Source organism: Notolepis coatsorum, assembly GCF_963971535.1.
Source record: "Notolepis coatsorum genome assembly, chromosome: 18".
In the NCBI taxonomy this organism is placed as follows: Eukaryota; Metazoa; Chordata; class Actinopteri; order Aulopiformes; family Paralepididae; genus Notolepis; species Notolepis coatsorum.
This window is the reverse complement of record NC_140182.1, coordinates 19594557-19616715: the sequence shown is the minus strand read 5'-3', so window position 1 is coordinate 19616715 and position 22159 is coordinate 19594557. Positions and strand designations below refer to the sequence as shown.

General features: G+C 41.2%; 1 protein-coding gene across 1 annotated transcript in view; it reads right to left on the bottom strand.

Annotated features, from left to right (window-relative positions):
- LOC311245652 (uncharacterized protein) overlaps positions 1-7368 on the bottom strand; it is an 18755-nt gene extending 11387 nt beyond the window's left edge. The window contains exon 1 of the mRNA XM_084335584.1: positions 7197-7368. Within this exon, the coding sequence (XP_084191710.1) occupies positions 7197-7281 (85 nt within the window). The 5' untranslated portion in view covers positions 7282-7368. The remainder of the gene's footprint in view (positions 1-7196) is intronic.
- Between the last annotated feature and the right edge of the window lie 14791 nt (positions 7369-22159).

Below are 22159 nucleotides of genomic sequence, written 5' to 3'. Positions count from 1 at the left end.
CCTCACTACAGCCGACCAGTGGGAGGCATAGACTAGCAACGTTCAAGACAGTGGAGGGGAGAATTGAAGGGGAGAATTGGCTATACGAAATTGGGATGGGAGAAAAAATTGAAAAATAAGGAGAAAAAGTGTGTTGAGAGAATCCGGCTATAGGGCGACAATAATGTGGTCAAGAGGCATGGTTTCTATCTTTAGCCTTTAAGCGGCGTGGTTTATTCATTCACATGGTATGAGCAGCAGCACATGATGTCTCCTCTCACTGAGAGGCTGGAGGGGAGAGAGGTAGAGTAGGAGGAGACATCTCTATTTATACTCGCCACCTGGTGGTGTCTTGAGTGGCTCCGCCTAGAGCATCCTCTAGTGGAAACAGTTATATATGCAGTTAGACAGTTACTAACAATCCTACATAGAACCTCTGACTTCAACAAAGTGGATAAAAAGAAAATGGAGGACCCTTATGTAAACAAAACAAGTCTTTTTCTGGTCTTCGTCCTCTTAGCAGTTGTTTGTATTGGGCTGTACTGTGTATTGTACCCATTCTGCAATCTGTTAATAAAGTTTTCAATCAATCAATCAATCAATCAATCAGATTGGTACTCAGTCTCTGCAGATACTGAACGTTTAGGACACAGAATTGATGCGGGAAACGTGATACTGGTGCATCTATTCTCTAGCCAGGCTTCACAGTGGCGTCTGTGCAGTTCAAAAGCCACTGGCAGTAGGTTGTCATTTTAAAAGGGTTATGAAATATCATTATTAGTTGGATTAGGAGTTTACCCTGGGAAAACATTTTCATATCAGGGGATCATCACTAAATACTCCAAGGCTGATGTAGTCTGATGTAGTTTCTGGTGTCTGGGTGCAGAGTTCAGGTCACATCAAATGGTTTATGGGACTTGGTCAGACCAAGCGCTAGGAATAAAATATTAATAACTAATAACGTGTGCTCAGGTCCTATGACACCTGAATTTCACCAAGGGGATTAATAAAGGAACACTTGAGTTGAAAGCAGATATCCCTGCATTATTTCTATTGCACTAACTATTACACGATTACACACTACACTATTACACATTACACTATTATACTATGACACTATAACAAACTATTACAACAATATTAGAATATTACACTCTTACACTATCACACTATTACACTATTGGTCAATTTGGGTGGAATAAACCATTAAAACTATTTGGGTGGAATAAATGAGTACACACTATTACACTATTACACACATTCTCCTATACGCAGAGAGTTGGATGATGTTCCACTTGCATTACACTGTTAAACATTGTGAATACAGTACCTCTTCCATCTAATTTTAGCATTTTGTACATTTCAGTTTTGTATATTTTGTATATTGTTTCGTCTTTTGCTGTTTTATGAAGCACAATCTCAGGAGGGTCACCGGTCATAAAGAACCAAGCATTTAACTTTAATGTGTGCATGTACCTATTATGTGACAATTAAAACAAAACTTGAACTTGATTATTTCCCTGAACATATTGAATAAATAATATTATATTATTGTTCCCCCCATATTTGTTGTCTCTTTTATAAATGAGGACCAAAGAAGAGTTGAAATTCTGTTTATTCACTGTGTCCATGGAAACGATGATGAACGCTGCCCTAAAGGTATGGTTTCCTTACGTAGAAAATATAGACTGTTTACCTTTCTGATAACTACATCACTGCACAACTCATAAATGTTCAGACAAGCTTAATTTTTAGTTATTTGTGATACTCTGTATTCACCCAATTCAACGTTATAGCTGCATTTTCTACCAATTTGGTCGTGGCTGTCTGTATTTGGTACAGATATTGGCTCTCTTGCGTACGTACAGGAGTGTGTGTATTACACACTTAACCTAGAGACCAATGAAAATAGTAGTCTGTACTGAGTTCACTGACATCTCCCACAAATCCCACGACAAGCGGTTCATGGGATATGAAAGGGGGCGGGCTTATTACAATGGATAAAGAGGGACGATCGGTTATGCGATCGGTTGCGTCTGTCAGTGAGTGAGTGTGTGTGTGTGTGTGTGTGTTTGTGCGCAGCATATCTCGTCAACGAATAGGCCAAGGTGGAGGAAACATTGCACATAGGCTGACAGCAGGCCAGGGCCCTGAATTCTGGAATATTTTGCAAATCGGTCAACGGCAGTACTTTATTTAAATTAATTCCCATCATTGTCCATTGAAATAAACCCCGTCCTCATTCTTGGAACCTATTTCTATGCTTCCTAACATGCTTCATATGCTTCCTATCACCCTTCACATGCTTCCTAACATCCTTCATATGCTTCCTAACATGCTTCATATGCTTCATATCACCCTTCACATGCTTCCTAACATCCTTCATATGCTTCCTAACATCCTTCCTATGCTTCCCATCACCCTTCCTATGCTTCCTAACATCCTTCCTATGCTTCCTATCACCCTTCCTATTACTGCCTAGCATTAGCATGCTAGCATGTGTCTGTTGATCAGTGTGTTTGTCTGTGTGCTTGTTATTGTTAACATCTAAGGAGAGCGGTCAGTGTTTTTGTGTGTTTGTCTCCGTTTGTGTCTGTTGTGCCCCCTGGTGGAGATGTGCACTCTACTGAGTGCAAATTTCTAGTTCAATATTTATAATGCATAGGTATATCAACGGCAATAGGTTCACTACGGCATGTTGTAAACTGGTGCCAGAGAGCTGATTACCAGCGGACCTGTATAATATCGCCATCTTGCGTTCAAAAGTTGTCATTTCATACTGAATATGTATTTCAATGGACAATGATGGAAATTAAAGACTTAATTGGTCGTTGAACAATTGGAAAGATATTCCAGAATTCAGGTCTGCTATCAGCCTACAGCAGGGGTGGCCAACCCGCGGCTCGCGAGCCGCATGCGGCTCTTTGCCCGTCAATGTGCGGCTCTTCCATCCACAAAAAAAAAAAAAAAAAAAATTATTTTTTTTTTACTTTTTTTTTTTTTTTTTACTTTTTTTTTTTTTATGTCACTCATTCCATAAGGACGTAGAATAAACATTTACAATTTTTTTTTAAATGGTCCATTTGCATGTTCTTGGTATCTGAATCTAGGGACATATATGGATCAGTGTCAGAAATAGTGTGTCTGTTACTAGGCTTGAGTAAATTGTAATGAACCAAAGGAGAATATCAATTCTATTTAAAAAAAAAATTATCTTTGACTGTAAATAACACCATGCTAAAATTGACCAGACCTGAAAAATCTAAGCAAATGAATAAAGGGAAGATGATTAAACAGAAGGTTTTGTAGATACAGTACTGAATTCTGCCATCTTTTTTATAATGTAAATTTCTCCACCATTTTTCATCATATTGCAACACCGTTTTTTGCAAGACGTTCACAGAAAGGTAGAGAAACTAACTGCGTTCTGTTTTATGGCAATAACGTTCAGGTTTGTGGGAGATAATCCCAAAAAATAAGAGAAATTAAAAAGTAAATCCAGAAGTCAGATGATTGACAGGGGCTGGTGTGAGCTGGGTAGGGTAGTTTTTCGAAATTTGAAAGCCCTGAGTCTCTTCCTTTAAAAGACTACACTCACTTTTGGCTGTGCCACTTCCTCCTGTCAATATGCGCCGGTTTCCGACTCAATGCCCTGAGATTTCTATAATCTTATATTTCACTAATAACAGTTCAAATAATTGGTAAACAAACATAATGCTGAAAATATACACTTTTACTGTATATCTCGGGCTTAAGAGGTTAACCCTGTGAGGCCCAAATTAAAAAGAAATTATCAACTTCAGAGGCCAGAGGGTGGGACATATAAACACATTTACTATCAAATAGCATTGTGAGGCTGAACAACAGGACCAATTGACTATACATGTGCTTAAAGGGGAACTATCTTATAAATGGCTTTTTTCAGTGTTTACCATTGTTTCTTAGCTATGTGGACTTATATTAATAGGATATATGTCTCTAATTCTCATATTGGCGAATTCTTCCAATTCTCCTCTCACAATATTCACCCTCACTGAACTGAGTCATCTGAAAATGTGCATATCTGTGATGTCAGAGATTTCTCAGCTGCATAATAATGTGGCAGTTGATGTGGCAGTTGGCACCAGGCCACACAGTGGTTGGAGCCCAGCCTCAAAACGGCTTAAGATCTTAAGGTAGAAAAATGCGGTTTTTAGTACTTGATTAGAAATACAAAACAATGCATTTTTTTTGAAAAAAACCTAGGTGTTCCATAGACTCACAGGAATTGTGTAAAAGTGCCCAAATAGTGAAAGAAATAGTAAAATAGTTCCCCTTTAATTTTTTTTAAATAAACATTATTTTTTTAAATGGCTAAAAGTGATTTTGTAATTTTGAAACCGTGGGTCTCACAGGGTACTTTTAACCCTGTGAGGCCCAAATAAAAAAGACATTAGCAACTTCAGAGGCCAGAGGGTGAGACCTATAAACACATGAAGGGTGCCGTGACTGAAAAAAAAGGTTGAGAAACGCTGGTATATGGTGTGGCTCTTTGTGGTACCACAGTAATTTTTTTGTGGCTCTTAGTCTCTGACTGGTTGGCCACCCCTGGCCTACAGTATGTGCAATAGTTCATCCAAATCTGCCCTGTAGTTTGTGAGATTAGCTGTGGACAGATAGAATCACACACACACATGCAACCGATCACATAATCCCCCCCCATGATTCAGACTCACAGACACACACATGCAACCGAATCTCCCTCCAGGCTTTCCACCTGGTGGAGATAATAAAAATAAAAAAGGGGATTTTCTGTCTGGAACATATCAGCAATGTATCCCTGCCAACAAGGTATCATGGTATTTCCATCATCCTCAACACAGGATGGAAATACCATCCCTATCATGGTTTAAATTGGATTATAGGGAGTGAAAGGAAACCGCACACTTCTAAATATTAGGAAAACAACTGCAAGGACTTTGCAGTTCGCTTTCACTTGCTATGATCCTGTCATAGTGTATAGTACAATTAAGTGTATACAACATTTCCCAAGAAAGGATCAGTGTGTGTGTGTTTTAAATAAAGATGTTATTAACCATTACAAAAAAGTATCACGGTAGTTTGATGTTAATTTCTGTTTTCCATGGCACCGGCCATTGTATACATATTTATACTGGTACTGGTAAAAGTAATGTAATCGCCATGGTACCACTTTTGTACTTACAATAATATCATGGTACAATCCGATTTAAAAGAGTCCAGGGAATGATGTTGAGCCTTACTTGGTCCTTGATACCAGTGGCGTATTTAGACCACTATCACTAGGGCACGTGCCCTAGTGATGATCATCTGTGCCCCAGTGATGAAACATTTTTTTTTTTTTTTTTTTTTTTTTTTAACAAATGTTTTTTCTTTTCCCTTTTTTAACATGATCAAATGATCATTTAACATGATCAAATAATTATTATAATATTTTTTACTTCGCTTTGAAATATTATAGTGAAATATTTTGCACTGCATTTATCTTGTTGAAATCCTCCAACAGGCTCTTTTTTGTAAGTTGACTGGTTTGCACACCAATAATACAGTGCAATAATAGAATAGTAGAATAGATAGTAAAATTATGCAATAGAATGGCCAGAGTAAAATAGTGCTACAGTACAATCAACAGCGGGGTGTATTAGAAGGCTATGGTGAAGAGGTACGTTTTTAGCTTATTTCTGAAAATATTAAGAGATCTAGCTTCCCTAATGTCCATAGGTAGTGTGTTCCATAACTTTGGTGCATAGTTAGCAAAGGCTGCATCCCTGATTTTCTTTAGACTGTGGCTTGGAACCTTCAATAGACCAGTAGTAGATGATCACAATGTTTATACTTTGTATATAAGGAGGAGGACCTTGAAATCAATTCTAAATGTTACCAGAAGCCAGTGTAGGTTACTTACTTGTAACTTCGGGTTTGATCCAAGGAGTAAGTTGCCCCATATTGCTCTGTAACATTTCTCTTTTTGTTATAGGACCGACTAGTAGGATTTCAGTTTTGCCCTCATTTAATTTTAGGAAGTTGTTCGTCATCCATTTGTTTATTGCTAAGAGACAGGCGGAAATGGAGTTTATAGCTGTGTGATCATTTGGTTCAGCGGAGATGTACAATTGTGTGTCATCTGCGTAACTATGGAAACATACATTGTGCTTTCTAATGATGTCTCCTCAATGTTCAATGTTCAATGCAATGTTCAATGCAAGTAAAGCACTTTAAACTTTAAGTATGACTAAATGCTTTATTGACTATATATATAGTAACTGTTCCAAAATGCATAGATTTCTATGTATTTTAGGGGTTTGGGTGGCTAGCTCTTTTTAATATAAATGTCAGATTGTTTTATTTATTTCATAGATTTCTATGCATTTCAGGAGTTTGGGGGGCTGGCTCCCCAAAATAATTAAATAACATAACCCTAACCTAACCCTAAAACCGAAATAAAGTAAAAAAAAAATAGTTACAAAATCCACCCATTTTCGCCCACAAACCGGCCAAAACCGGCCAAATTCTTTTTGCGGTCGCGCTACGCGCTCCCGCTTCGTAGTTGTTGGTGCCCTTCTGTGCCCTACTGAAGTGCTGGGTCTAGATACGCCCCTGCTTGATACGTTCATTGATGGCAGGTGCGTAGCCTATGTTCTAACAAACTAAATATTGTAACAATATATCAACTACTTGCTAAATGTACAATAACCGTAAATAAATACTGTGTCTGGTATGTAGTTTACAGACAGGTGTTTGCCGAGATTGCAACAAGGATATGGCAGGCATGGCATTTCGGTTACAACAATTACGCACAAGATTCTACAAATGCGCACAATATATTACCTCTTTAATGAGTAACTTCAATAGCCCGAATGTTTCAATAATGATGAACCAGGATCATAGACATTACAATATTCCCCACCAAATAGGCCTTTAAATGTGATCCGGTCGGGATTATCCATGCGTAAAACACGAAGTGTGCACAACTTTGACCAGTCTCCAAAATTATTTTAAAGACAGAAAACACATTTGAAATGCAGTCGGCCTATCTTTCTTTCACTCACAAAAGTGTGTATTGAAAATAAACCCCCCAAATGAAAGCGTCACTTAGTTATGTTGGCGGAGGCAAGTCAAGTGCGCTTTACCATTATTGAGGTATTTTGCGAAGCAGGTGCTATAATGTCTCCAAGCGGCCCCTGGGTCTCTTGTCTTACCTTTATCGAGCAGTGCTTTGACTGTCCCAGAGCCCACCGTCCCTGCTCCTCCGAGGCATAACACAACCCTGTCCGCGTTTGACATGTCGAATATAGGTCCACCACACAAGACTTGTTAAGGATGACAAATATGCGCCGTTAAAGTGTTGCTGATGATATGTGGAGCGCATAATACGCAGCCCTGGGACATTTAAACACATTCCAGGGGCCACAGGTCCGCCCTTTTACCAGTGTCACTGAAGCCACGCCCGAAGGTGATCAAGAACAACCCACAAATCTCGCTCCAAATCCATTCATCTATATTCCCCAGTGGGTTCACTTCTCCGCTTCTCTATGGCGCATGAATCATCAGCATGCGGTCTAATTAGTAGCCACACAGGCATGGCCTCGGGACAGGGTCACAGGGAGGCTCGTGTTTTGATGCGTCGCTCTGCTAACTATGATGATGACTACACGAAGTACAAGACATGAGAATCCGAGCCGGGCATGAGACAAAGTTAGTTAGTTAATCCATTTGACGGAGGAGTGCATTTCTAAAGCTGCCTAGATTTATAAGATACAGTCGCCATCTGGTGGATGAAACCTTGAAAGCAAGTTTCGTTTTATTTCTCACGTATTAAAAGAGAATGAATGAATGAAAACTTTATTTAACAGATTGCAGAATGGGTACAATACAGTACAATACTCAATACACACAATTGTTAAGGGGATGCAGACCAGAGAAAGACGTTTGTCTTGTTTACATCAGGGTCCCCCATTTTCAATTCATAGTGACATTTATGACATATACACACCATACATGACATGACATTTATGGCATAGGGACATACATGACATACAGGTATATAGTACTGTTACATTTGTGACATATATATGCAAATATACAGTACTGTTACCCATAGATCCTAACAGAGAATATATACATATGATGGGGAGGAGACTGTACATTAGGAGGGGGGTGGGTGGGTGCGAGAAAAAATATACATACGGTGGGGAGAAAATATATACATACGGTCAGGGTGCGAACCATGGGTAAGCTCGGTGAGCCATTGGCTCCCCTAGATCAGACATCAGCTCCCCTGAAAACATGATTTGTGAATTTTTGGGGGGTCTCTAAATTACTGAAAATAAATGCTATTTTTGCCATGCATTTCTCATTTTTCTGTAATTTTCTGTATCATCATCGTGTATAATAATAAACTTAGGCTATTTTGATGTATGATTAATGATTTGCGCACTAATTCACACACACCGTAATATGGCAACATGCATGCTATTCTTGCAATTAACATTCGGAGCGCGGCGGCGCTGAAGCCTGCAGGCACACACAAATCAAACTTCACCCACGTTGTAACCTGTGAGTGACAGTGATAGTTTGACAGGTAAATAAGGTAATCACTCAGGATAATGTCGAAAAACGAAAAATGCAACAAGTAAGCCTTTTAACCAATTTTGGTTTCACGAAGAAGGTAAAGCAGCCAATCGACTTGACAGAGGAGGAGGCGGGATCATCTACGTCTTCGATAGCAGACAAATTGACAGCTGCCGACAACGCTGTTACACCTGCTGCTGCGGTGGGGACTATGTCTCTGATAACGCCCGCTGACCGTGCCGGCGCCGGCGGTCGTATCAGAACACAGGATAGCCCTATACTAAGTCAGGAGTCGGAGAGATAATCACGAGATACTGTAGACAGTGTTGGATCTATCCAATCTAACTAAATGGATACTTTTTTTTATCATGGAATGTGCTGTGCAAGCCCAGACCGTCCAGACGGCCGGACCACAACAACAACAAGTGAGTCTATTACAATATGTGTTCTGTAGTTACTGGGCCCCACGTTGGAATGAGCGAATCAGGAATCTAGGTCTGCTCTCCGTCACGTGACATCAATTCACTAGAGGTCTGCTCTCCATCATGTGACATCAGTTCACTAGAGGTTTGCTCTCCTCTGGGTGACATCAGTTCACTAGAGGTCTGTTCTCTGGGTGACATCAGTTCACTAGAGGTCTGCTCTCCATCAGGTGACAACAGTTCACTAGAGGTCTGCTCTCCTCTGGGTGACATCAGTTCACTAGAGGTCTGCTCTCCATCAGGTGACATCAGTTCACTAGAGGTCTGCTCTCCTCTGGGTGACATCAGTTCACTAGACGTCTGCTCTCCTCTGGGTGACATCAGTTCACTAGAGGTCTGCTCTCCTCTGGGTGACATCAGTTCACTAGAGGTCTGCTCTCCTCTGGGTGACATCAGTTCACTAGAGGTCTGCTCTCCTCTGGGTGACATCAGTTCACTAGAGGTCTGCTCTCCTCTGGGTGACATCAGTTCACTAGAGGTCTGCTCTCCTCTGGGTGACATCAGTTCACTAGAGGTCTGCTCTCCTCTGGGTGACATCAGTTCACTAGAGGTCTGCTCTCCTCTGGGTGACATCAGTTCACTAGACGTCTGCTCTCCTCTGGGTGACATCAGTTCACTAGAGGTCTGCTCTCCTCTGGGTGACATCAGTTCACTAGAGGTCTGCTCTCCTCTGGGTGACATCAGTTCACTAAAGGTCTGCTCTCCTCTGGGTGACATCAGTTCACTAGAGGTCTGCTCTCCATCAGGTGACATCAGTTCACTAGAGGTCTGCTCTCCATCAGGTGACAACAGTTCACTAGAGGTCTGCTCTCCTCTGGGTGACATCAGTTCACTAGACGTCTGCTCTCCTCTGGGTGACATCAGTTCACTAAAGGTCTGCTCTCCTCTGGGTGACATCAGTTCACTAGAGGTCTGCTCTCCATCAGGTGACATCAGTTCACTAGAGGTCTGCTCTCCATCAGGTGACAACAGTTCACTAGAGGTCTGCTCTCCTCTGGGTGACATCAGTTCACTAGAGGTCTGCTCTCCTCTGGGTGACATCAGTTCACTAGAGGTCTGCTCTCCTCTGGGTGACATCAGTTCACTAGAGGTCTGTTCTCTGGGTGACATCAGTTCACTAGAGGTCTGCTCTCCATCAGGTGACATCAGTTCACTAGAGGTCTGCTCTCCTCTGGGTGACATCAGTTCACTAGAGGTCTGCTCTCCTCTGGGTGACATCAGTTCACTAGACGTCTGCTCTCCTCTGGGTGACATCAGTTCACTAGAGGTCTGCTCTCCTCTGGGTGACATCAGTTCACTAGAGGTCTGCTCTCCTCTGGGTGACATCAGTTCACTAGAGGTCTGCTCTCCTCTGGGTGACATCAGTTCACTAGAGGTCTGCTCTCCTCTGGGTGACATCAGTTCACTAGAGGTCTGCTCTCCTCTGGGTGACATCAGTTCACTATAGGTCTGCTCTCCTCGAGGTGACATCAGACACTGCATACTTCTTTTGCAAACCAAAATACTATACTTTATACTGATAGCACATGCATGAGCCTGGTCTCTTTTGAAAAATAACATTCTGAAGGTTCTGATACAATAAAGAAAATTCACTTTTAGTGCTAATGAAATATAGTAACATAGGTCTGAACTTGAGTTGTAGAAAAACGTGTTACTCACGTTTTTCTGTAGTAGTTGCAATATCCACAAGTTAAGTATATATCCCCAAAAATTGATATGGCTGGAAAAACACACTGGGTCCATAGCCTGAAGTCTTTAGTACATGTCCAAATGTCATAAATATCCGTCAGAAATGAGTGATTAGGAGCGATTTTGCTAAACTGTGGAGAGAAAAAAAAGCGATCTCCAGGTTTCAGTTTTCTCATTGACTCCAAAGCATTCTGCGGTCTTTTGTCTTCCTGTTTTCGCTCGTGACTTTTCACCTAGATCCCTGATTCGCTCATCCCCACGTTGGGTATAATTGGAAAGCCACATTTATTGGCTACAACCCTGTCCAATAATCTTCGAGATCGCCAAATGATTGACGGAGCTAGAGCCTCGGGAGTCGGGGTGGTAATCTGACTCTGCCGTGTACTTTGGCACACGCCTCACATATCGGCATGTTACTCGGGAACCACTGAACGGAATTTGTCGCCTGAAACGGCAATCGACAGGCAACAAATAGATTCAGATTCAAATTCAGACAACTTTATTGATCCCGCGTGGGGCAATTCATATTTGTAGCTTCACGAGTAACAAAAACAACAAACAACAAAAACAGAACACAACATCTCAATGACATTCCATGCAATACACAATCCACTAAAAGTAAAAGTAAAAAGAGACAACTAAGTGTAAAAGGCTACTTAAAATGACTACTGTCTGTGTTTAAAAGTCTGATAGCCGAGGGACCGGGTACAAAAGATTTGGCATAACGGTTGGTCCTACTTGGTGGAACGTCATAACAGTGGGTGACAATATTGTCACAAGGAAAGATAAAATTACCTACCTGGGTTCCATCCTAGAGGCTAATCTTTCCTGTGACAAAATGGCATCCAATGTAATAAAAAAAAGTCAACCAACGAACTCGATTCTTGTACCGGATCTCCTCTCTGGTAAACAAGAATACCCTGAAGACTCTGGCAGAAGCACTCATTCAAGGGTACTACGACTATGCGTGCACCTCATGGTACAAAAGCACCTCAAAGGCACTAAAAACAAAATTACAAACATCTCAAAACAAACTGGTCAGACTACTGCTTGACCTTACTCCTAGAACCCACCTCACCCCTGCCCACTTTGACAACCTAGGATGGCTTAGAGTAGATGACAGAGTACAGCAACTTGCAATGGGCCTGGTCTACAAGATACACTACGGGTTTCCCAAACTTTTCAGGCTGCGACCCAAAAAAACGGAGTCAGAGAGCCCCACTATTATAGGAGGTACATTTTTTTTTCTTTTTTTTTGATAAATGGAAATGTATGGTTGAAACATGCAAACGTTCAAACGCACACACACTAATAAGCATTGGAGGCTTTTAACACTATGATCGCCGTGGACGAGTTTACACGTCATTCCTAGCCATGCTCATTCTGCTGAAGACGCCGTAACTCGTCTTTGATGTCAATATTTCAAAAATCTGTCATCGAAAATCATATTTCCTTTCCGGGGCCCTGAGATGTACTGGTGAGCTCCACTCAACTGTCTAACGGTTCGAGAGCGCCATCTGGTGGCCGATCGGCAAGAGGGAGGGGCGCGCCAAACAGGAAGTGCCCATCCATATGTGCTCCGGGCACTCGCGATCGGTAGCCGGACTCCATCTCAACACACTGGATGATCAATCGCTCGCCCTAACTCAATAAACAACGTTATTTGTACGTATATAGTATTATACAACCTGGAAATGGTTCATCAGGATCAACATCCCATAATCGAAAACGGTCTACTCCACGCTGATCGTCCAACGGCGCGAGGAACATACGGTAAGATTCAGCGTTATTTTCTAACTTATTCCATATAAACTGCTATGATGAACATATGACCCACTCTGGATGAATCATCTAACGCTGCCCACGGAATTATAAACGATCCCCCGCCCATCCGGTCATCATCAGATCATACGTAGATCATTCTAGAAGTACGTCCAGTTGAAATTTTTCATCTCGCGCCGATCGCTACCAAACTGTATTTCATCATCAATATAATGCATTTAGGGCTATAAATCACGTTCTGAAGAAAGCTGCAGAAAACGATAAAAACATACTTATACTTTAGACCATATTTTAGTATGAATATGTGAATGAAAAAGTTTAACGTTGCTACACCCTGAACAATACATATAGGACATTGAATGGGCCATAATAATGGCAATGTAGCAATAGAATTTAAAAAGTTATAGCCCTGCAAAGAAGGGGAACTTCTCCATAGACAAATAGAGCTGGCGAGGGATGGTAAATTATGAATTTAACCCATGGCGATTAAAGTGTTAACCAGGGCCGGACTGGGGAAATCATTCAGGCCAGGAAATATAGTGTAAAAAATAGCCCCAGTCAGGCCACTTTTTAAGCAGGGGGTCTGGGGGTCCCCCACCAGGATTTTTTTTGTTACAAAGACTTCATTTCCTGCATTCTGGTGCAGGAATTTTTTTATTTGTACCCTTTAAATGCCAGTGTTTGTGATGGCATCACAAATTATTGTTAAAAAACAGGCTAGCATATGTATGATTAGCAACAACACAGATTTTTATGGATTTTAATTTTTTTTGTAATTGATACAATATTTTATTCAACTTCAGCCCTGATCATAACACCACATATTAATTTTATAATTCTAACCCTTTAAATGCCAGTGTGTGTGATGGCATATATTTGCAATATATCAAATGCAAAGTAGATTTTTCTGGGGGGGATTATTACAGGCTAGCATGTGTCAATGATTAGCAGTTTTTTGTAAGGGTCCCGCCTCCACCAATCACATGCGGCTCCCTTTGTGTGTGTGAGAGCAAGAGAGAGAGAGAGAGAGAGAGAGAGAGAGAGAGAGATAGTTCTCCAACTTGTGTGAGTTGCAGTGATCTCCTGGTTGTTCCCCACCTAGGTTATCTAACTAGTGCGCTGCAGCGCTGGTGCAACTAGAAACACTGGCCTGGCCTGCTTCTAAGTTCAGTGGCCTGACTGCATAAAAAAAAATATATTTTTTTTTGGACTTTTTTTTAAAAATTATTTTTATTTATTTTTAATCATCTGGCGACCCCCCCCTGCGGTGGCTCGCGACCCACCTGTGACTTTGGGAACCTACACGACCAAGGTACCCATGTACATGTCAAAATACTTCCCAAAGGTCAGTGAATACCACGATCACAACACCAGAGAGAGCTCCACAAATCATGTTAAACCCAGATTCGGCTCAAACAAGGGACTAAACACGTTTCGCAATTATGCCACATCAATGTGGAACGCCCTACCCAAAGCTGTAAAGGAATGTGAATCACTACCCACTTTCAAAACCACTCTCAAAGAACACCTACGGGAGACTGCAATTCGAAACTGGCCCATGTAAATGTCCTAATCCAACCCCCTCCAATGTATAGTAAATGACCAAGTATGGTTTTGTCAATATTCCAATGTACAGTTTTGCTTGTACAGTTGTACAGTGTTCCCCACCCAATCCCTCCTACCCCCCCCCCCCCCACCCCACCCCACCCACGAACCACCTCCAATGTACAGCCCCCACCCCCCATCCCCACCCACCCAACCTCCCCCAATGTACAGTTTTTACGTCAAATGTATACTCTTTTCTGGACTATTTGTGTATCACAAACAGTACTGTATTTGCAAATCTGGTATGCCATAAATGTATAGATGTAGCAGTACTGTCTATCTGTATGTCATGTATGTCATATATGTCCTGATTAATTGAAAATGGGGGACCCTGATGTAAACAAGACGAAAGTCTTTCTCTGGTCTGCGTCCCCTTAACAATTGTGTGTATTGAGCTGTACTGTCTGTATTGTACCCATTCTGCAATCTGTTAATAAAGTTTTCAATCAATCAATCAATCAATCAATCAATAACGGCGGCCAGAAGGCAACAGTGAAAACCGCTGAGACAGAGCATGGAGAGGTTGATTTGTGATGCTCGTCCCCTTCTTGACCACCTGGTCCGTCCAGAGAGAACATAGGTCTCTCTGTTTTACTCCAATTATTTTGGAGCACACTTTCACAATATACTGTAGGCTGTTCCTATCTTTAATAGATAGGCCACTGAACCAGCAGATAAAAGACAAAGTTAAGAGGCTTTCAATAAAAGAACTATACTTTAATTATATTGTATTAAAAAATATGCACATCCAAGCCGGTAGAGGTCGGCAAAGTGGCGCGTCACGCCGGTGGGTAAATCGTCCTCAAGAGGGCCCACATGTGGGCCGTTGCATGTTAAGTGTAGAGTTTACTTATTTGGACCAAGCGCTTTCATAAAAACTCGGAAAGGTGTTATTTCATATTTAGCCACTAGATGGCAGGCTATGACCTGATGACCTTTTGTGGACCAACCAACCAACCAACCAATAGAGCTGCTGGTTGCAGGCTTGCAGCTAAAAAAAACATTTGGGAGCCCTTCAGTTTTACCTGAAAACACATACCAGAAGGATACAGCTGTTTTGATATTTTGCTGTTGAAATTATGTTTGACATGATGATTGATGTTTCGAGGAGCCCACCGATTGGCTGGTTGACCTCCCTATGACAAATTAAATAGTTCTACTACTAATTTGGCAGTCATAATGAGATATATATTTATCTATCTTTAAAGGGGTCCTATTATGCATTTGGGGTTTTCCCTTTCCTTTAGTGTGTTATACAGCTGGAGGTGCATGCAAAATGTTTACAGAGATACAAAGCCCAAAGATTAATCTGGGTTGCATAGCAGGTAATTCACTGAAACAGCCAACTTAGATTTAGTAACAATCTGATTATTTCCACTTTTAGATTTATTGTCACTTTGTAGATTACTTTGCTTCCAAAATCCATAGAATATTAAATAATAATTCATTTCTCTTTACAGACTGATTTGAGCAGTGTTATTGTTATGCTCATCCATTATTTTAAAGGTTATAGATACATTTAAATGTTTTATTTGACTTGATTTGAAGTATCATAAAAAAAAAAAAAAAAAAACATCCACAGAGCTTTTAGAAAGGTGTGGAATAAAAGTATTTCCCCCCAATTGATTAATGAATGTATCATTTTAAAAAAGCTGGTCCAAAATGAATGTTGTTGTTTACATGTTGCGTGCATGTATTTATTTTATAATTTTTTTTATTTATCCTTTATTTATCCAGGAATGTCCCATTGAGGTACAAGATCTCTTCTTCCAGGGAGTCCTGACCAACACGACACACAACAAGTTTCAACATAAAAACAAGGGCATTAAACAAAAAACATACAAATCAAATACAAACACAGAAGGCCATTTGTGCAGTGGCAAGAAGCATAATCAGATCAGCAATCACATCAGGTAAAACAGTTACATGTTTCACAAACGGCTAGTCGTAGCATACCTTTAAAAGCATTCACGGTAGGAAGTGCCTCTAGAAGACAAAAGTTTCACTTGCAGCGTATTCCATAAAAAGGGAGCATAGTAGGAGAATGCAGCATTACCAAGCTCTGACTACATCAAAGGAACATTTAAAAGCATCCCATTTGCTGCTCGTCTGGTATTAAAAAAGCAAGTATAAAAGGACAGAAGTCTGGAGATATATAAGGGCAGCTTACCTAGCAATGACTTCAGGATAAAAATCAACATGTGTGATTGTCTTCTTTGATACAAAGAGGGCGGAGCTTTTTGTGGTTATTTAGTGGTTTGTCTAGTCTGACTGTTTTGAATGAGGACAGCATAGCAGGGGGACATGTAGATGATGCTGGTGGGATTCGACCCTATAGGCCAGCAGGGGGACATGTAGAGATGATTCTGGTGGGATTCGACCCAATAGGCCAGCAGGGGGACATGTAGAGATGATTCTGGTGGGATTCTACCCAATAGGCCAGCAGGGGAACATGTAGAGGTGGTTCTGGTGGGATTCGACCCTATAGGCCAGCAGGGGGACATGTAGAGGTGGTTCTGGTGGGATTCGACCCAATAGTCCAGCAGGGGGACATGTAGAGATGGTTCTGGTGGGATTCGACCCAATAGACGAGCAGGGGGACATGTAGATATTATTCTGGTGGGATTCGACCCAATAGGCCAGCAGGGGGCCATGTAGAGATGGTTCTGGTGGGATTCGACCCAATAGACCAGCAGAGGGCCATGGATAGATGGTTCTGGTGGGATTTGACCCAATAGACCAGCAGGGGGACATGTAGAGGTGGTTCTGGTGGGATTCGACCCAATAGACCAGCAGGGGGACATGTAGAGGTGGTTCTGGTGGGATTCGACCCAATAGGCCAGCAGGGGGACATGTAGAGATGGTTCTGGTGGGATTCGACCCAATAGGCCAGTAGGGGGAGATGTAGAGATGGTTCTGGTGGGATTCGACCCAATAGGCCAGTAGGGGGACATGTAGAGATGGTTCTGGTGGGATTCGACCCAATAGGCCAGCAGGGGGACATGTAGAGATGGTTCTGGTGGGATTCGACCCAATAGGCCAGCAGGGGGACATGTAGAGATGGTTCTGGTGGGATTCGACCCTATAGGCCAGCAGGGGGACATGTAGAGATGGTTCTGGTGGGATTCGACCCAAAAGACCAGCCGGGGGACATGTAGACTAGAGATGGTTCTGCTGGGATTCGACCCTATAGGCCAGCAGGGGGACATGTAGAGATGGTTCTGCTGGGATTCGACCCAATAGGCCAGCAGGGGGACATGTAGAGATGGTTCTGGTGGGATTCGACCCAATAGGCCAGCAGGGGGACATGTAGAGATGGTTCTGGTGGGATTCGACCCAATAGGCCAGTAGGGGGACATGTAGAGATGGTTCTGGTGGGATTCAACCCAATAGACCAGCAGGGGGCCATGTAGAGATGGTTCTGGTGGGATTCGACCCAATAGGCCAGCAGGGGGACATGTAGAGATGGTTCTGGTGGGATTCAACCCAATAGACCAGCAGGGGGCCATGTAGAGATGGTTCTGGTGGGATTCGACCCAATAGGCCAGCAGGGGGCCATGTAGAGATGGTTCTGGTGGGATTCGACCCAATAGGCCAGCAGGGGGACATGTAGAGATGGTTCTGGTGGGATTCGACCCAATAGGCCAGCAGGGGGACATGTAGAGATGGTTCTGGTGGGATTCGACTCAATAGGCCAGCAGGGGGACATGCAGAGATGGTTCTGGTGGGATTCGACCCAATAGTCCAGCAGGGGGACATGCAGAGATGGTTCTGGTGGGATTCGACCCAATAGTCCAGCAGGGGGACATGCAGAGATGGTTCTGGTGTGTATGATCAGGCTGATGAAGGCTGTGTAGTTTTAGTCATTTATTTGTTTGTATTTACTAGTAAACAGAATTTTTGCTTTATTCATATTTGTTATTCTCAATGTACTGTTTTTATATATTGTTTTTAATGTGTATTTAAAAATGTAATGTGTGATGGACCTTACGAAGATGATAATAGATACTGTACAGTAGTGCTATTCTATTCTATCCCTCCTCTCAGATGTCTTAATGGTCCTGGGCTGGTGGTGCACTGTAGATTTGATTTGATTTGATTTGATTTGATGTTTTTTATTTTCGTGTCTTACATACAGGTGTATGCCCAGCCCATATGGGCTTACAAGACACATAACAATAAGTATATAATAATATACTTTACCAATTACTTAACAAATTACATATAGACCAAGATGGCCACAAGAATAAGAAAATACAAGAAAATACAATAAAACGTAATATAACACAAGCTGTACGCAATGTAAATAAACAAAGAAACAAGAGGAATTCAAATACAATTATATAGGATACAGTGTGTTTTGTCTCAAGTGCCATGCCTTCTCCAAAAATCCTGTGTCGTATATTTTGATAAATATAGCTCCTACACATGTTGTGATATGTCCCTAGGAAGAAAGGTTTAAGTACAGAGGGTCAGAGACAGCTGTCCTCTGCAAGTCATAAAAGATCACTAGAGAGTAAAACCCTCAAAGCTACATCCTGCCTAGAACCTGTGTTTGCAAGATAAGAGAAAAAGAAGTTTGTTTCTAGGTTAAGGAACTCAGTAATAATCATTAAGTCATGTGCAAAATGAATGAATCATGTGTCTAGTCTTTTAGAAACAGTCAAAGTGTAACAGTTGGAAATCAAATATACTGGTAAGAACTAGAGTGACATAGTTCATAGATTGTGTGTGTGTTTACAGAGATTGATTGACATTGTGCTCACAACAGAGGTGGATTTACATACAAATGTTGTCAGCAGTTGGGACAGTGGGGGGAGAAGTCACATTCTTCTGTTATCCACTGAGAGCGACAAAAGAACATGTCTCCTTCAAGCAGCTGTAACTAGGAGGGTCTAGTTACAGGATTACAGCAGAAACTATATACTTTCAAATGGTTTAAAATACTTACATTAGTGTGAAACAAACTGCAGATATTTCCTGGTATATTGTACTTGTAATCTGAGCATAAGGATATGAAACAATGTTGTATATAGGAGAAGAATCATTGAAGTAGACAACTAAGCCTTGGTTGAATCAAGTTGGACATATTTTTAATGAGAACTAAGTATAAACTGTTAGTAGATATTAACTTAAGCTAAAAGGAATGATTACAATGCTATAAAACTAGGCTGAATGAGACAAACAGTGATTCTCATCTAGAACCAAATGCTTGTGAGACAAAAATAGAATGTATGTGTTTAGGGAATTAAGCAGAATTCTACCATGAATGTTTTGAGACTTAATACCAAAAGTATTAAGTCTATTTCTTACTATATTAATTTTAGTTGAAACAATGAAAAATGAAACAGTTGGGCTAAGTCCCACCTCCCTTGAGATTTGAACTGTGAATGCTGGTGATTGGATGAAACAATTTGTGTGAGGTCACTGATGACCTCACGTGGAGAGTTTTCAGCTCATTGATAAAAGGGGGGTGTGGGAAACACAAGACACAGAACACACACCACCCCCCACCGGAAGAGGACGGTGAACAGAGGAACGGACGAAGAAGAAGCTTTTTGAAACGAGAAAACAATCTCTTTTTCCCTAGGAGAAGCCAGATCATCAAACACCAGAAGACCATTCTTTTTAATTGTATTTGATTAGTCTAGTATTAATGACAAACGGCATAGTGTTTGAAATCATTGATATTATTGCACATATTCCTTTTCCATTGAACCAGATCATCCTTGTTCATTGTTGGACTTCGAAATAAAAACGGATCTGAACATTAGAACCTTCTCTCCTCCTCATTGCTGCTTTTTCCTGGGCCGTCCTACAAGACCGTGTTGGTCTTATTATTAGTAATAGGTTTTAAGGTGAATATAGAACACAACGCAGAGTAGATTAGATAGAGGATTTTAAGGGAAAATCCTTATTCCCTATTACGATACCTGCAAAACCGAAGATTTCCTCCACAAAAAAACAACTCAACATACAACTCTCAGTCTGCCAAAACAAATCCGGATTTACAATTTGAATTTTCTCAAATAAAGCCCTCCTCAAAGCGGTGTACAAAGGGCAATAAAAAACAAAATGATATTCATCCTCCACCACTCCCAGATCACACAGAACACACAACCGCTCCTCCTCAGGTTTACCCTGGAATCTACCCACTTCCACAGCCAATGGCAGGGTGCCAGACCTCAACTGGGCACACAGAGACCTCCGTCTTCTCATTAAGTTTAACATTACATGGCTTTTTTACATACAGTTACGCCTATGTTTGAGGTCTCACAGTGTTCCATTAGACATACCAGTTGAACACCACAGATACCACAAATTCTTCTATGAAAGAGAAACATTGGGAGGTTTTGTATCAGGTTTTTATTATCAATTACTAACGTCCTCGTATGAAACCCTTCAACTAGACACTGTCTGGAGGAGGGATATACCAGACCTGGAAAGTGACTTTGATTGGCAAGAAGCATGGGCAAATGTCCGTCTTACATCAAGGAACCCGGACCATCAACAAATCAATCTTAACTATATTCACAGGACATACTTGACTCCTATAAGACTGAACAGAATGGGCCTGAAACAAGACTCAAAATGCTCCCAATGTACAAATGGAGACGAAGGGACATTTATGCACATGTATTGGGACTGCCCACCAGTTAAGGCATTCTGGAAAGATGTGACCCACCAATTATCAAAACTCGTATCTTGGAATATACCAGTACACCCCTCTGTATTGCTTTTGAATGATGTTTTTGAGTTTGCAGTAAATCCACAGCTAAAGAGATTGGTTTTATCGGGTATCACAGTAGCTAAAAAACTGATCGCATCACGCTGGTTTCAACCGGAAAAAATGTGCCGGAAAGTTTGGTCTCTTACATATCTCGATGTGATATATCAAGAAATATCTACAGCAAGAATTCTGGGTCTCAACGAATCCAAAATGTCAATGTGGGTAGAAGTGTTGGAGAGAATAAAAGCTAGCTTATAATGGTAGTGTCTGGTTAGGAGTGAGGGATAATGGAGGTACTATCCAAGGAGGGGTCCGGGAGGGGGGGGGGGTTCGAGCTGGAGCATATGTGTGTAGGGTTTTAGAAAATAGGTATTAGGGGTATATCCTGTATAAGGCATTTGTATAATTGTTAATTTCGCTGGATATACACTGTATACGGTAAAATATTATTATAGACTTTTTTTTTGTCTTGTTTCTGTACTTGCATGTAATTTTAGCCACCTTGACTGTTAGTTTCATTATGCATTGTGTGTTGAGTACTGACTTTTAATAATTTCTGTTTTGCAATAAAAAAAAATAAAAAATAAAAAAAAAAGTTTAACATTACATAAGGTTCAGTAAAATACTCATTTTTAATTGCAACATATTTTCTAAGTTTAGGTTTTTTCCAAATCTCCACCTTCCACTTATCCTGATGCATGGATTGTTGATAATTTTGTTTTAATTATGTGAACTTTACACTGCAGATTGTTCATAAAAATCATACTCAAGTCAGTAGAAGAAAAAATCATGGACATCTCTCTTGACCAGGGATGACCGTGTGCTCTGTCCCAATTAAAAAGGTAGAAGTACCTTTTGTTCTCATGTCTTTGTAACACAGTTGTAGTAATTGAAATGGAATTACTGTCATTTAAAAAAGATTACTGTGGCTTACATAGGCTTACACCTATGACACATTCCTTACACGCGCCTCTTGTCCCACACACCTATGCAGCTTTCCCCTCCCATTATATGCCAAACCTGACCCTATCGCTTTGTTTCACCATATGATTCCCCTTTGTCACTCCCAATTCAATCCATTTGATGCGTTTTTCCTTTAAACGCCAGCCTTTTATGCATATCTACCTTTCAATATTTCACAGCACCTGAATTCCTCTAGAATTCCTGCTTCTACTCTCTAGAACCCCCCCTACACCATCCAAGGTCAGAGGTCACTCACCCCAGCCACATCAGCTCAGGGATACCTCATCCAGTGCAGCAATGGATTTCAACCCCCCAGAGCTGCGTCCAGATTCCCCGAAAC